General features: G+C 32.7%; 1 protein-coding gene and 1 pseudogene across 3 annotated transcripts in view; one reads left to right on the top strand and one right to left on the bottom strand.

The window, feature by feature from the left end:
- Positions 1-17997, bottom strand: part of DDX50 (DExD-box helicase 50) — a 30845-nt gene that overhangs the window by 2295 nt on the left and 10553 nt on the right. For all 3 annotated transcript variants that reach the window (XM_037804252.1, XM_037804253.1, XM_037804254.1), the window contains 10 exons: positions 16765-16882; positions 16465-16650; positions 15849-15994; positions 12876-13025; positions 8254-8415; positions 7684-7803; positions 6859-6932; positions 6474-6633; positions 2841-2975; positions 1663-1707 (listed from right to left, as the gene is read on the bottom strand). In XM_037804252.1, the coding sequence (XP_037660180.1) occupies positions 1663-1707; positions 2841-2975; positions 6474-6633; positions 6859-6932; positions 7684-7803; positions 8254-8415; positions 12876-13025; positions 15849-15994; positions 16465-16650; positions 16765-16882 (1296 nt within the window). The remainder of the gene's footprint in view (positions 1-1662; positions 1708-2840; positions 2976-6473; positions 6634-6858; positions 6933-7683; positions 7804-8253; positions 8416-12875; positions 13026-15848; positions 15995-16464; positions 16651-16764; positions 16883-17997) is intronic.
- Positions 11632-12216, top strand: LOC119510123 (annotated as a pseudogene).

Genomic DNA, 17997 nt, shown 5'->3' with positions numbered 1-17997 from the left:
CAATTATTTTTTAGTGACAAAAGGAAATGTACATCAAATCCAACCAAATATCCATTAAAAGGGGATATGCTGAACAAACTACTGTGTATTTACACAGAGAGTACAATGCTACTGTAAAAAATGGGTCTAGTGTAACATTAAAATTAAATAAAATCTAAATGCAGTGTGGTATCTTGGTCAGGATCCTGGAACACTCATGGGAAAACTGGTGAAACCCAAATAAAGTCTTTAGATTACTTAATATTGTACCAATGTTAATTTCTTAGTTTTGACAAATGTACCATGGTTATATAAGATATTAACATTAGAGGAAACTGAGCGAATTTTCTGTACCATCATTGCAACTTTTCTATAAATAAAAAATTATTCCAAAATAAAACATTAATGATTTTACTTAATTTTAATTAATTTAAATTTTAGATTGCCTCATGTGACTACTGGCTATGTACCAGAAGCACAGCTCTAGATCACCATAATTTCCAGGATATGTAAAGTAAATAATGCAAAACAGGAAAAAGTATGTATAATGTTATCATTTAACTAAGAGGGAGGATACCAAAAAATACATAGATGTATATAAGCATACACATTGACTTATATTTAAAATAAACAAAACAATGGAAGGCTAATCTATAAAAATTTTTTTCAGTGGTTAACTATAGGGGTCGAGAGAGGGAATATGATGGAGGAGACTGGGATAGAAGCTAGACTTTTCTGATTATTCCTTATTTTTGTAGGTTGATTTTGGAACGGCACAAATTATTTACGTAATTATAAAACAAAATTAAAATTTAAAAAGGCAATCCCTAAAAATTGAAGGAAAAAAATTGAATCCATATATTGAGTTGGTGGCAAAATCATACAGAAAAGAACTATATCATTCCAAGTGACTTTAAAACACAGTAATCTGAAAAATGGAAATAACTGAAATTGTGGAACTGTAATCCATAACATTCTTTGAAAATTGCTAAGTACTTGATAAACTGTACTTTAAAAGTTAAAAAAAACAAACAAAAAAAACACAGTAATCTCACTGTAAATTCCTACTATGAAATCTCCTAAGGACAAAAAGAATTTTTAAAAAAAGTTTTAAACAGTTTTCAACAACCATGTTGTTGATAATAGTGTTAGTATTGCTGTTTTGAAACTGATATGGGGGATAAATTAAGTTGATGTCATTGAGAATCAAGATCTCCAGCATAGGAGAAAGATTTAGTGCTGGATAAAAGAAAAGTATTTTCTAGATCTGTCCACCAAAAAAACTGTAGAACTGTAAATTTGTAACCTAATAAATTTCCATTAAAAAAACCCAATCCATTTCTGGTATATTGCCTCCTGGCAGCTTTAGCAAACCAAAACAGTGGGGAAGTAGATGGAAGTATCGATGAAACAAGATTGGTCATGAGTTGATAACTGTTGAAACTGAGTGATGGATCCATGGGGATTCACTATTCAATTCTGTGTATTTTTATGTATATATTTGAAATAGTTTATTATAAAAAAAGTTGTTTTTAAATTATGGGACAGACTGGATATTTGATATTAAGGAATTATTTGATTGAGGTGTGTTGCTGGTATTGCAACAATGTTTTAAAAAAGAATTCCTATAATTTAGAGATACATACTGAAATGTTTACAGATGAAATAAAAATATATATATACCTGTAACCTTTCTGACTCAGATGTGGGGACATCAAAGCAAACACCCTAAAAGTAAAATGAAAACATTTTTAGTTAGATGAATATGGTTGATTTTTCACTGATACAATAAAACTCGCTGACAATCTATTAGTTAAAAAGAAAAAAAAAAAAGATTAGGCATGTCCCATGATTGCTTAGAGGATTAAAACAGATACCATATAGTAATCCATGATGCAAAGTGCCTGCTTAATGTATTTTCTAAATCTGAATTAACTAAACACAATGTCTAATAAGAATCTATTAAAGAATATCCTCTATAACAGCTTTTACAGACACTATTATGTTGTTCAAGTCTTTTGTAAAATGATCCTGATAAAATCCTTTAAATTTTTAGTGCCATAAAGTTTCTTTTCTGAAGAGCTGCAATGAAACTGATGTAACTCAAGATACTTCCCCTTTAGTTTTGGTTGCTGGTAACTTGAAAGCTAATGTAATTATCAATTATAGCAACTTGTTTGGCCTAAAGATCTTATTATATTTACTTTACCCTCCCCTTCTACATATTTCCAAACATATATATTTTTCTTAAACTTGCTTCAAGATTTTTTTGAAGGTAGGTAATACTAAACTTTGAGAGAGATGATTATGTTCAATAATCAATCTAGTTAATAAATTCTAGGCTAGAATGAATCTATGTACTATTAAATTAATAACACATTTCTTCTCAAACCATTAGAAGAAATCAGAGCCACTAAGATTAGACAGTTTGAACTGTGCAGTTCCATAAACATATTAAAATATTTCTTATTTAATTCATATCCTCATCCTCATTAACAACCAATAGGAGGCTACTTAAAAACCAATATTGTGTGTCCTCTAAATTATAGAGCCGTTTAACTGTTGCAGTCATAAATTGTTTAGTGTAAGAGAATAAACACATATTTACATGTAAAATGTATACAAGTATAGAAACTTGGAAAACTTGGGTATTAGATAGACAACCTAAGCAAAATGACTTAAAGCTTTCTGGAGGGATGTGTTATTTATATAACTCTCAAAATTTACAACTGGAAACTAACACACAGAGAAACAATATTATTAATCTCACTATGCTTTAGAAAAAGAATAAAATCTGCTAGTCTTTATAAATAGTCACAGTAGTTGATTAAAAAGCTTTCTAATAGTCTAGAAAAGCCTACCATGTTTCCTTTTAGGAGGCACATTCTGGTAATTTGGGACACAGCATTACTACTCAGCTTTCTGTTAAGTTCTTTCCAAGCACAGCTGACATCTTGTATTTCTTCTGAGCTTTCCAGAGTCATGGTCACAAACCCCTTAAGACATAAAAGCCACATTATGTTTGGAAAAAAATCATTTTCAGTAAGACAGTGAAGTTTTAACTCTACAGCACTTTATGACATAACCATGCACTTATTATAAGCTAACAGAATAGCATGGCTGCTAAAAACCTAACTTCTTTAAAACTACACTAATTGAGGATGTGATCTAACAAGTCCACTTCTAAGTATATACCCCAAAGAACTGAAAGCAGACATTCACAGAGATACTTATACACTAATGTTCATAGCAGCATTATTCACAAAAGCAAAAAGTGGAAACCATTCAAATATCCATCAATAGATGAATGGATAAACAAAATGTGGTATACACAAACAGTGGAATATTATTTAGTCATAAAAAGGAATGAAGTGCTAGTACATGCTGCAACACAGATGAACCTTGAAAACATTATGCTAAGTGAAATTAACCATACATAAAAGGACAAATACTGTATGATTCCGCTTATATGAAATATCTAGACTAAGGAAATTTAGAGACAGAAAATAGATCATAGGTTACCAGGGGCTGGGGGAGGAGGAATAGGGAGTTATTGCTCAATGGGTACAGAGTTTCTGTTTTGGGTGATGAAAAAGTCTTAGTAATAGAGGGTAGTGATGATAGCACAACACTGTAAATTAATGCCACTAAATTATACACCTAAAAATGGTTAAAATGGCACATTTTATGGTGTATGTGTATAAAAGTTACAACAAATTTTTTTTACCTGTATTAATAGAAGTAAATTGTTTATAGATCAAAGTACCATTCTTCTATGCTTTGTTATAAAAACCATATTCAATCCTAACCATCATGCTTTGAAAGTTAAAACAAACCAGAGCATCATATAAAGGTAACAAGGATAGTAAACTGAACACCACCTCGGAAGGAAAATGTTGAAGGAGCCAAAGTTAGTAGAGTAGAAAAACCTGCAAGAGGACATAAACCTCTTTAAACATCTGAAGGACTATTACATAAATGAAAACTACTTGTTCTATCAAACTCACTGGACAGCAGTAGGATTAACCTGAAGAAGATAAAGGGAGGCATTAACTCAAAAAATATTTATTGAATTCCCCGTGGACATGCCAGAGACTTTATTAGGTACTAGGGATTCGGTAGTAAATAGTCCTTTCTCTCATGTAAGGTGGGAAGGGGAAATAGACAACAAACACATTAGCAAATATAAACTGTCAGGCAGTAATAAACATCACGAAAAAAATTAAAGCAGACAAGGGAATAGAGAGAAATGGGAAGAGTAAGCTATTTTAGAAAGGGCAACTCAGAAAAGACCTCTCTGATAATGGTAATACCTGAGCAGAGACCTGAATAAACTGAAGGAGGAAGCCATGTGGTCATTAAAGGGGAATAACATTCCAGACAGTGAAGTAAGTGCAAAGGCCTTGTTGTCTGGGTAACAGCAAATCAGTTAGGGTGGCTAAAACAAGCAAATGCAGAGTGGTAAGACATGAGGTCAAAGAGGTAGCAAGGGGGAGATCTCATAGGACATTCATTGTAGGCTATAGTCAAGACTTTGGAATTTGGTTTAACCCATAAAAGTTCAAACAACTAGTGTCCTGTTTCTGATATATTTAATAAGAGTCTGGATGACCCATCTGCCAAAGAAGGATTCTTTTATTGGATAAAAGTTGAGACTAAATGACCTCTTAGGTACTTCTTAGCTCTAAGAATTTAGCTTAGTATTTTCTTAAGAAGTATGGTTTAAATGTTTTCTTAAGACACATTAAGCATGCATGGTGTTAACAATAGGGTAGTATATGGAAACTCTGTATTTTATGCATGATTTTTCTTTAAACCTAAAACTTCTCAAATAAAAATAAAATTTTTTAAAAAGATGCATTAGGTAGATTATTAGGGACAAGATATTTGCTCAGTGCTCAAGTGTCACCCTACAGATTACTTACTAATTTCAGAGAGTAAAACTTTACTTTACAATGGGAATATCTAGCATTTTCCATCTTAACCAAGTGATCAAACTAAGCATTACTACTACTGGTACAATCTGACATTACATGCCTCCTGATGTGATGCAGTATGAAGTACACAAATCACCCATAAAGTACTCTTGTCAAAAATGTATAATCTGAATATAAAATCAAACTTTGACATTACTTCTGGTTTACAGGAAAGATTCTGGATAAAGACAAAAGTTAAATGATGCAGGAAGAAATCCAGAAGGTGAGACATTCTATCAGACAACTGGCCTGGGTTCTTTAAAAAATCACTGTCATGAAAAATAAAAACAGTAGGAAAACAGTTGTAGATTAAACAAGACTAAAGAGACATAACAATCAAATGCAGTATATCAGTATTAACTGGAGAAAAAGAGTTGGGTACAAGTCACTCCTAGCAAAATAACATTTAACTAAACTGTTAACACCTGCCAGGAAGGAAACCTGATGAAGCGCCAGCTTCACTCACTTATGCTATGCCCAATAAGTCACATACAAGTTAATCTGTTCTTCTCCTTCTGATATCCCCCTCTTCCCATGGGCCAGCCAAAATGAGTCTACCCATCATTATTCAAAAATCTCACAGCAGACTCCTGTTCTATTTATGTCCCCAGGACCAGAATCTCTCTCTCTCTCTTTCCACCCAGACATCTGAAAGCCCTCTTATGATAGGTCCTCTCATCCAGGGATAAACCTTTGAATTACTCACAACAAATGGCTCTGGTGTGGTGTGTTTTGCCATCTGGTACTGACATGGCAGCAGGCCAGGTCAGACTGTGTTAAACATACACGCAAAGACACTACCATATAGACAGGCAGTCTTCGCTTCACAAAATACTGTATTAACTGTAAAGAACCGACTTCTCATTTTGCACAGTTCCAGGTAAATTACAAAATGGAGAATGGGTTCTGGTGTGCACAAGTTTCAGTTAACACAGTACTGTGCCAAGTGAGGATTTCATGAATATCTTTCAAGATAGATAGGTACAAACATACACACATACTTAATTAGAATAATTAGGAAAATTTGATTATGGACTAGATATTAGATGACGATATGGAACTACAATTAATTTTCACACATGAGATTATGGTATTCTGATTACATAGGAGAATATCTTTATCCTTAGGGGACGCATGCTAAAATATTTAGGGATGAATGTCATTATGTTTTCAATTTATTTTCAATTGGTTTAGCAAAAAGCATATGCACAGAAATAAAGCAAATGTGGCAAAATATTAATAGTTGAATCTAGGTGGATGGTATATGGTTATTGATTGTATTATTCTTTCAATCTTTCGTGGGTTTGAAAATTTTGAAGAGTTGGCAGTAAAAAAAATATTTATTGGGGGTAGGGGAAAAAGAGGCGATTAATTTCTAATACAGCAAAACAGCTTTTTCACCCACAGAAAGCACAGCATATTGAAGGGGTTAAATGCAATACTCATTAATTCACTATACAGTGTCTGCTATGGGTCAATTTTAATCTTTTTTCAACCAGATTTCTCACAGATTTCTACCTTATCAGAGGTAATCAAAGATCGTGGTTCAAAACTTGATGCACCAGAGATGTGGGCTAACGCTGCAGCCAATGCATCCACTGCCCCTTTCTCTTCTATCAGTCTCTGAGCTGATGGTCGGAAAAAATCAACAGCAGCATAAGAAACAGAAGCCAGAGACCTACGGTTTAAAAATAGTAAATTTTCTTGGTCAAGACACAGGGAAAAAATGAAAGATAAGAGAATGAATGGGAAAAGAAAGAGTAACATTTTCTTATTTTAATATAATTAAATGTCTGCCCATAAAACTGGTGATTAAAATTTTCTTATATTTGAATTAGGAGAGCTTAAAGATGAATAGCCTAATACAAAAGAAAAAATTATTCAGCAAGGTCAGAAAGCATACCTGATGGCATCCATGCTTTTAGATTTAACTAAATCCATTGTAGAAGGAACACCTACACGTTTAAAAGTAATTCCCTGAAAATGAAAGAATTACATTAAAGAAAAATGGAAGTCTTTACAATTCCTAAATTTATATAGTTTGTTGAATTTCCATTTCTTGGATATAAAGATTTCCAAGTATTAGCAAAAAAGGTCTGCTTTTTCTAATAAATCATCAATTACAAATTCCAGAATGAGAAAAACATTTCTTTGAATTGCCTCTTTAAGTTTGTAACACCATGAAATTTCAATTGCAAAACAAAGCTTTCTTAAAAAAAAAAGATTTTATCTCTATCAATGTTTTTCTTTTATTACTCATTATTTCGCAAAGTAAATGAAGCAGCATATAAACATACACATCATAAAAATAAGAACAAATGTGATATAACACGAAAAATTCAGACAGAGATGTATACTTTCTTATTGAAACTTGCTTTTGTACCATTATTCAATATGTTCTTAAACTATTATACCACCTATTCCCACAGTACCCATTTACAATACTGGACTAAGAGGTACTGAAATCACAATGCATTTCTGATTTTACTTTCAAGGGAGAAATTCAAGGGAAAAATGAAAAAGTTATTTCTTCTGCCTTCACAATAAAAGCTGTATTAAAACAAAGTAATGCAGCTAATATAAATTTAGCTCTCCACATGCTTCACATCCAAAAGCAGCTTTAACTGAGAAAAGTTATGAAAATCTTTTTGTGAGAACAAATATAAAAAAAGCTCTTTTCTAAGGCATTAATTAGATAATAAGTCTGAAATAATTTAACTCTACTTACTGCTTTTTGTTCCACATATCTTAATTGACCTCTTTCTCTTGGTTGATAAAAACATATGCAGATCCCTGTCCGGCCAGCTCTACCTGTGCGTCCAGAGCGATGAATATAGGACTCAACATCCTAAAAATAAAACAGGTTAATCGTTTTGAAACTCTGGCAAGTTACATAGACATTCCGGGATCCAAAGGATAATACTACTAATAACAAGACCACTAATGATAATATATTTTTTTCAATACTTTTGCTCTTTTCAACATCCTAAAGAATCTTATGAACTTGACTTTGGGGAGAAGGGGAATACAATTTAAAACCCTCTAATCCACCTCACCACAGGGCTCTTTATATGGCAACTTTTTAGAACTCCCTTATGTGATTTTGTAGTGCCATACCTCAAACAGTGAAGTTCATCATTTGCAAAGGCATCAAATTCTGATCAACAATGCACTAACAAAAAATGGCCAAGAGCAACAACAGATGACATATTTTTCAAATCCCAAGCAATACCTTTTAAACTGAAAGGCAATTTATAAAATTGCTCTTATTCTTCCCAAATCAAATCCTATTTCCTACCTGTGGAGGAGAACTCTGAATCACCAGATCAACCTCAGGAATGTCCAAACCACGGGCAGCGACATTGGTTGCCACCAAAACTTTAAAACTACCTTCTCTGAAGCCTTTCAGTGTAATTTCTCTTTGTGACTGTGCAATGTCCCCATGTAAACACTGGGCATTCTATTTGAAAAAAGGGAGAAAATTAACTGTACAGCTCATATTTGCAATTGATAGCACCCAACACCATGCAGTCTGTGCTCTTGTTTCATTGTTTTTTAATCTTTTAATCTGATAACTAATAATACATGATAATTGTTTTAAAAAATCAAATATTACAGAAAATATTTAACATAAAATTTAAAAAGCTTCCCTTAAATTAAATTCCCTTTCCTTTTAAATTCACTTTTAAAAGTTTGGTGAATATTGCTCCAGATATTTTTTTTGAAAATAAACATACACACTCCCACACACTAGCATATACTACAACTTTATGTATTTAAAAATGGGATCATTCCATACACACACACCCACACACACATATATACAGTTTTGAAACCTGCTTTTAAAAATTTAGTACATCTTAGTCATTTTTCACATCTACCTAATTTTTAAAACTGTATTATTTCTTCATATGGAGGTAGCATCCCTTATTTTAGCAATATCCTACTGATAAATATTTGTGTCATATCCAAATTTCCACCATTAAAAACAATGCAGAAATAAACAGTATTGTCCATGTATCTCTGGACACCTCAGCATATGTATATTTCAGTAGAATACATATCTAGGAGTTGAATTTCTGGGTCAAAAATTATTAACAGTTCACATTTTAATAGTTACTACCAAACTGCATCACAAAAGGAGGTGTCATATCCTCAGTTACTCTGCAACTTTCTATGAGTGTTTATTTCATCCTATACTGTCCACCTCTGTATATTATAGATCATTATAATCCTGGTGAATCTAATATGATATCCCAACGTTGTTTTAATTTGCATTTTTGTAATTTTTAGTGAAGTTGAACCTATTTACACTGAGGTGTTCTTCCAACTGTGCTTCAAATAATTTTCCTAGTGTAAGCCACTATTAAAGTCAAAAGGTTCATAACAATGATTTAACCCCAACAATATCTAAACTTAATGCATTCATGAATGTATTCACAGAGCACTTGCTATGCACCAGGCACTACGCCAGGTTCTGGAACATTCAAAAGACAAGTTGATAGGTATTTTAAAAATAGTATTTGTACTACAACAGGTCTGGTTGCAGGATGTGATAAGAATACCTAAGAGGCAAATCTAACTCAGTCTTGTTTGAGAAGAAGGTAGTACTGAAATTGAGACCTGACAGATAATAAGGAAGTAGTAGTCAAGTAAAAGAAGGAGTAGGAGGGTAGGGAGTTCCAGATAGAAGAAATATCACATATAACTGAGAGGCAACATAGTGTGTCTGGGGGAACTACAAATATTTGAATGTTGCTAAAGCACAGAGTGAAAGAGGGGAAGTGGTAAGAGATGAGGCTGTAAAGGAATATGAAATTTATCTTGAAGACAATGTGGAACAACCAAATGACTGTAAGCAGAAAAGTATTATGATCAGATTTGCATTTTAGAAAGAACACCCTGGTTACAATGTAGAGAATGTACTAGAAAAGGACAAGACAAAAGCTATGTAGACCAGTTAGCAGGCTATTGTAGAAATACAAATGAGGTATCAGTAACCTCATTAAGGTTGTGGCTGCAATGACCACCTAATTCACAAAGCAAATATTTAGTGAATACCTATTACATGTCAGGCACTGGGTTAGGCACTGGGGATAAAATGGCAAACAAAAATAAGACTGCTTCTGTCCTTGTGGTCTTTATAGTTTGGTAGGGGAGCTAGACATTAATCAAATAATTAGGGATACAAATAAATTTAGCTAAGTACAGTGGATGAAGCAAAGGTCGAAGAGGCAATGACCACTTATAGTAGGACAACCTGACCTAGTTTGGAGCAGGGAAGGGTTCCCTGAAAAGTGATGCTTTGGACTGAGATCTAAAGGATGAGTAGGAGTTGCTATACAAAGTATGAGGCGTGATAATAAGACAATGCTGGAAAAGTTAAGTAGGGGCCAAGCCATGTATGAATTTGAGAAACTTCATCATGGTGAGTGAAATAAACCAAACTCAAAAGGACAAATATTGTATGATCGCACTTACATGAAACACCTAGAATATAAAGATTCACAGAGATGCAAAGTAGATTACAGGTTACCAGGGGTTGAAGTAAGGGAGTGGATAAGGGGAATGGGGAGTTATTGATTAATGGGTACAGTTTCTGTTTTAGATATTGAAAAAGTCAGGGAAATGGATGTTGACAGTAGCATAATATTGTAAATGTAATCAATACCACTGAATTGTATACTTGAAAGGGTTTAAATGGGAAATTTTGAGTTGTCTATATGTTACAACAATAAAAAGCTTTTAAAAAAATGACTGAAGATACATCTACGTAAGAACTGATTATCAATGGATGTTAACATCATAAACAAAGAGAAAGATCTAGATATTAGATACTTCCCGATAGAAGTACACTACACGTGAAGAAGTTCTACCAACAATCAATCAAACCTGAATCTGATCAAGTCTCTATATTCAATTACCAATTCTTAGGAAATACAGAAGACAGAACATGTTAAATATCAAGGAGAAGCAATAATCTAGACTTGGGTTTCTTGAACAACAATTTTTTAAAAACTAGAAGAAAAAAAGAGATCAAGGAGAAATCCATATATTAAACAACTTAAGTGAAAGAAATCTCACAATGTAAGAACCTTATTGGGATCCAGGTTCAAAAAAACAAACTATGTTAAAAACAAACATTTATGGGATAATTGAGATTCTGAACATTGACTGATATTTGAAGTTATTATCGTTAACTTTTTAGATGTGGTAACAGTAACAGTATTGTGGTTTTTTTTTAAATAATCCTTTTCTTTTAGAGATACATACTGAAATATTTATGGATGAAAAAATATCTAGAGTTTACATTACAATAATTCAGGAGGGGTAAGTGGGTAGGCATATAGATGAAATAAGTGTTGAAACTGGAGGATGAATGTGTTGTAGTTCATTACACTATTCTGTCAAATTCTGTGTAAGTCTGAAATTTTCTACTGTAAGATTTTCAAAAAACAACAACAAAAAGACACACGGATTTAACATTCTCATCCATTCATTCAATAAATGTTTGTGATTCTTATTAAAAAAGATTCTAAAATATGACCCACTCAAACCCACAGAAACTCATTTTGCTTCAACTTTGTATTTCCAAGATCACATTTTCAAAATCTTAAAATACTTCTTATAAAAACTGATAGAGCTAACAAGATCCCAAGACAAGGCCCGTGTGCCCATGATCAAGGCCATCCTTATCTTCAACAACCATGGGAAGCCGCAGCTCTCCAAGTTCTACCAGCCCTACAGTGAAGATACACAACAACAAATCATCAGGGAGACTTTCCCTTTGGTATCTAAAAGAGATGAAAATGTTTGTAATTTCCTAGAAGGACTGTTGATAGGAGGATCTGACAACAAACTGATTTATAGACATTACGCCACATTATACTTTGTCTTCTGTGTGGATTCTTCAGAAAGTGAACTTGGCATTTTAGATTTAATTCAAGTATTTGTGGAAACATTAGACAAGTGTTTTGAAAATGTCTGTGAACCAGATTTAATTTTCCATGTAGACAAGGTTCACAATACTCTGGCAGAAATGGTGATAGAGGGGAATGGTATTGGAGACCAACATGAATGAGACTGTTACCCAAATTGATGCACAAAATAAACTGGAGAAATCTGAGGCTGGCTTAGCAGGAGCTCCAGTCCATGCAGTATCAGCTGTAAAGAATATGAATCTTCCTGAGATCCCAAGAAATATTAACACTGGCGACAACAGTATAAAAGTGCCAAACCTGCCCTCTTTTAAATAAAAAAAATTAAAAAGGCTATTTCCAGGTAAAATCCAGGGGAAAAGTCATCTAAGTTTACCATGCAGTTGTTTACCAAAAATAGAAAAGTCTTAACTTTTACTCGTGGATTAAAGTCAAGATACCATATAGAAGTTGTATAATATCAGTATGTGAACTTCAGTGTTGCTTTTCTTGCTCAGTGATTTTAAAGAAATTAAGTAGTTTCGGTATGATTTTTTTTTTCTTTTCCAAATTGCATTCCTATGCCCACCTAAGGTATGCCTTTATGTATTCGCTACTACAGTGTTTTGAAGAGTGTTTGAGACATTTCTTTAATTTATGTACAACCAAAAATGTTGGTGTTTTGTATGGATCACAAGTGAAGCATTCCTTAATTCCTTCGATTTGTCACAATTGTTATTTAAAGAACCATTTATGTATTGCATGAAAACATTATGAACTTTTTCTCTTAGTTTAAATAAACTTCAAGGTAACTGGACTTCTAAAGCAAAAAAAAGAAAAGAAAACTGATAGAATTCTATCCTGATATAAATATAACAGCTCATGAGAGGTTGGGTACAATTAACATGTTTCTGAATTAGATTCAATTCTGAGAATGACTATCAAACCTAGTCCTCAAAGGGCAATATGATTTTTATTCAGTGATTCATCCCTATAATCTCACCTGTTTTATGTGTGGATTCATGGCCATTTCAGTCACATTCTTTTTGGTCTCACAGAAAATAATAGCTCTCCCTTCAGTTCCACTGTAGACTTGAAGGACATCACCAATAACTGCTGGCCTCTGAGACCAGTGGCACTGGATGGCCAAATGCTTTGAGGAAAGAAAATGGGAAATGTCTGTTTCATTAAAATTATTGAAAATATTTCTCTTCTACATTTTTTTCTATCTAGTCAAGAATTTGCCTTCCAAAGAAGACTGTAAGAAAACTCCTCTTCCCAACACCATTTCAAAAGTAGTCTACAAATATCCATCCATAGGTGAAAGGATAAACAAATTGTACATTCATAAAATAGAATACGATTCAGCAATTAAAAGGAACCAACTACTGACAAACACAACAATGTAGATGAATCTCAAAAAATATGCCCAGTGTAGAAGAGTATATACAGTATGATTTCATGTATATGAAGTTCTAGAACAAGGAGAACTAGCTATGATGGAAAAAATCAGAACATCTGCCTCTGGATCAGGGTTTGATTGGGAATGGGCATGAGTAAAATTTCAGGGATGATGGTAGTATCTATAGCTTGACAGGGGTTTTGGTTACATATCTGAATTTGTAAAAACAATATAAATGTACACTTAAAGATTTCACATGTCACTGTATGTAAATCCTCTCCCCCAAAATTGCAAACATTATGTGGATGAACCTCAAAAACATTATGCTAATGAACAAGGTCAGACAAAAATGGTCCATATTTACTAAAATAATATATGATTCCATTTATATGAAATATCCAGAATAGGTAATCCATAGAGACAGAAGCATTTTAGTGGTTGCCAGCAGCTGTAAGGGAAGAATGAGAAATGACTGTTTAATGGGTAAAGGTTTAATTTTTGGGGTGATGAAATGTTTTGGAACTAGGTAACAGTGATGATTGCACAACATTGTGAATATACTAAATACCACTGAAATGTACACTTTAAAATGGTTAATTTTATGTTACGTGAATTTTACCCCAATATAAAAAATGTAAATAATGAGTTCTAGTTAGATATGCAGAGTAAAATACTTATAAAATATACTGATTTCTGCATTATACTTTGAAATGCATGAAAAAATAAGATGGATATAAGGATGGCTAGATATGGTATAAATCAAATACAGTAAAATGTTAATGGTAGCATGTAGATGGCATATATATAGATGCTCACTGAAAATTCTTTGAACTTTGCTATATGTTCAAAAATTTTCAAGATAAAGTGTTAGGAAAAAATTTAAACTGTACACTTTAAACCTATGCATTTTAATGTATATCTGAAAAAAATGTTTTTAAAAAGTAACATTTATTAATTACAGAATACCTGGGAAACAGAGAAAAGCACAAAAAAGAAAACTAAGAATCATTTGTACTACCTATGGCAAAGTCTTGCTCTTCCCCCTTCAAAAAAGAAAAAAAAAACTAATTTGAGACAGAGGAACATGTTCAATAACACCACAGGGATACAAAATCAGCAAAAACTGAGACCATGGAACACTCGTAAGACAAATGATCAGTTCTTTTCAACAAAAAAAATTACAAGAGAAAAAAAGATGGAGAAACTTACAGATTAAAAAAGATTTAAGACACATATCAACTATTGGCAATGTTAAGGTTCTTACTTGGATTCAGGTTCAAACAAACTAAAAAAAAAGACAATGAAGGAAATGTGCACACTAGATATTTGATGATATTAAAGAATTATTGCTTTTTTCCTGCTGTGATAATGACTTTGTGATTATTTGTCTTTTTTTTTTTTTTTTCGTTTTTAAGAGTTCTTATTCTTTAAGAAATACATATAGGTACACAAAGATGATAATTAGGATTGCTTCAAATATGGAAGTGAGGAATGTATAGGGGAATAAAAAGATAACTGTTAAAGCCTACTGATGGATACCTCAGGTTCCTTATACTATTCTATTTTTGTATATGTTTGAAAATGTCTGTAATAATTTTTTTTGCACTGATACATCCTACACTCTTATTGTAAAACTTTAAACCATTCCAAAAATTTCAAAGTATCCTTTGACCATCCCACACTATAGCATTTCCCTTGCCAGAAGTAATCAGTATTTTAATATGATGTTTATCCTTCCAACCTATTTTTGTACCTTTACATAAATATCTAGAGAATCCACTAAGTATTAATAGTGTGTTTTTAATAAAAATAGCGTAATTCTGTAAATATCATTTGGTAACTTTTTTCTCACTAATTCTAATTCATTTTTTCAACTACTGTATTGTGTTCTAAAGATAATACTATTGTTCACAAAGACTCTGGTTTTTTCTACATACACATATATGTACATCTATTAAATGGAAAAAGTGACATACATGGTACATACCTGACTATTACAAATACTGCAAAGATTCTTTTTAAGCACCCCCCTCCTTTTTTAATGTATATTGGTTTAAATTTCATGGAGTCAAAATTATCAACCTTTTCCGTTATGATTTCTTCTGACTTTATGTTTAGAAAGGCCTTCCCTTTCCTAAGATCAAATAAATATCCATTTACATTTGCTTTAAATTATTTTGGGCTTAATTTTTAAAATTTTTCTAGAAATTCTGGTATAGGATATGAAATGAGGGTCTTTATTTTCCATCTAAACTTTAACAAATTATTCCAGCACCATCCTTTCCTAATCTATATGAATTGCCTCCTTTGTCACATTCTAAATACTTTAAGTCTGGCTCTGTGGCTGCATGTATGTCTCCAGTTAGGACTTGCCTATTCACATGCTTTGCTTCTTTTTCTATTTATTCTACCCTGCCCCTCAGTCCCAGATGATACAAATACCTAAGTATCTTAGTGAATAACGGCAAAAAAGACAGATCAAGCCTCAATAGGTACCCAAAAATTAAGTTTGGCTTCAACAAACTTCAAAACTAAATGCCAACTAAAAATCTATCATGCTGGAAAACTACTTACTTCCACAGTAGTTGCAGCCTTCTGGGTCATTTTTCCAACAAGGTCAACCTGTTCATATCTGGATTTCATGTATTTTTTTGCAACTTTGTATACCCACTGTGGGCAAGTTGCAGAAAAAAGCAAAGTCTGAGGATTATCTTCAGAATCTTAAATAAAAAAAAGAATTCAAATGCTTTCTTACCATTCCATGATATAGTTAGCTCTTAAATTCCTCCAAACTTCAAAGAAATAATGAAAAATCCAAAACTTAGGATCAATTTTGAACATACAGACTTTACAGTAACTATTAAAACTTTCAAAACTGGGGGACAAGATGAAGAAAACTGAACTTGGAAGGAAGGTGAGAACTCAAGAAGGAAAAAGAAGCAAAGAAATCAGTAAAATGAGTCAGTAAATCTAACTACTGACCATAAAAAAAATACATAGAGGAAAGCACAGAGAGCTCAGAAAATAAAGCATGCCATCCTCCTTTCTTATTCAGGAGGGACAGATACTAAATAACTTCAGTTTGTGAGAACACTAGGGGACAATGTAATAAAAATTATGAAATTAAAAAATCATAAACTTTTATATCAGAGAAAAATTGCTAATATACTTATTTTCAATTAGGATATACCAGTTTTGTAGGATTCGTGAATAATATCTTCAACTTGTTCAGCAAAACCTAAATCTAACATTTGATCCACTTCATCAAGCACAACATGGCGTAGTTTAGAAAGATCCAATCGGCCGCTCTGCAGATGGTCTTTGATTCGACCAGGGGTCCCAACCAAGATATCAATACCATTTCGAATATGATTAACTGTGAGAAGAAACATGTCAGTAATACATAAAAATCAAATATGCATTTTCACATTATTTCTTTAGATTTAAGTACAAATACTTCTCTGAGCTATTCTCACGCATATTTACTCACTCTGGCTTTGATATGATGTTCCACCATAAAAACAGGCCACGCTGAGTTTCCTAGTTATATCTTTGAAGTCTTTGGCTACTTGGTTTGCCAGTTCCCTTGTTGGAGCCAAAACAAGGACCTGAGCAAGAGTTTTTAAAACAAAACAAAACAAAACAAAAAGATATCTTTACAAAGACTTCTGAATTCAATCTGAGAAGGCTTATTTTTTAAGGTGCATTTAACACTAGGAAATCTCAACATAAATGTCATTAAGTATTTAATGACAGATCACGAATAACAACAACAATAGCATATAGTTATCATATGCTGCCTTACTTCCGTCGGGACTCTTTTCAAGTCACTTTCCAGGAAGATTCCCAACCTTCTTTTCATTTCCCTTTCCTTCCCTGCTTTATTTTTTCTCCTTAGTATTTACTATTTATGCTTCATTTATTTGCTTATTTTCTGTCTCATCCACCAAAACGTAAGCTCCCTAGTGGCAGGGATTTATGTCAATTTTGGTTACTGTATTCCTTGCATTTTGAACACTGCCTGGCACACAACAGACAATCAAAAAATATTTGTTGAATGAATGATTGCTCATCATGTACCAGACACTAAGTGCTCAATCTGATCCTCACAAAAATCCTAAGAGTTAGCATTATTATCCCAATTTTATAGATGAGGAACCTAAGTTTTAAAGAAGAGTCTTACCCAAGATCAAATAGCTAGAAGTGGTGGAGCTGGAATCCCCAGAAATGTCTTTCCAATGTAAAAGCTTTCAGGCAGTATTGAAACTGCATCCTATTTCTAGTACTTGCGATCTTTTCTAATTTCACCTAAGAGACAGAACTCTCCAGAATAGATTGTGTCCTCTAAGTCAAGATGGCCACCCTAATCTGGGACAGCTGAGCCAGACCACTGATCTAACTATATCCATATATGTGAATTTGCTACTATTTTGTAATACCACTGGAGTCTTTCAGAGAACATATTACTTTTAGTCACATATCTGTCCAAATTAGGATAATTTCCACTTCTTCACTACTGTGAAAAGATGAATATTTTATAAACCTTAATGTGAATACAGAATCAAAAAAGGACAAATTTTAGGCTAAAATTTAACTATGTTCTTTACTAATTTATAAATTAAGAAAGATTTGCAGCACTTGAATAAAAGATGAATTAGCAATATCATTACTAATATATTCTTCTTAAAAGTCAACCAGTTTGTGACTGTGTGATTGTAGAAAA

The sequence above is a fragment of the Choloepus didactylus genome, chromosome 15, assembly GCF_015220235.1.
Source record: "Choloepus didactylus isolate mChoDid1 chromosome 15, mChoDid1.pri, whole genome shotgun sequence".
NCBI classification, from domain to species: domain Eukaryota; kingdom Metazoa; phylum Chordata; class Mammalia; order Pilosa; family Megalonychidae; genus Choloepus; species Choloepus didactylus.
Note: the sequence above shows the minus strand (reverse complement) of the source record. Positions and strands in the feature narration are given on the sequence as shown.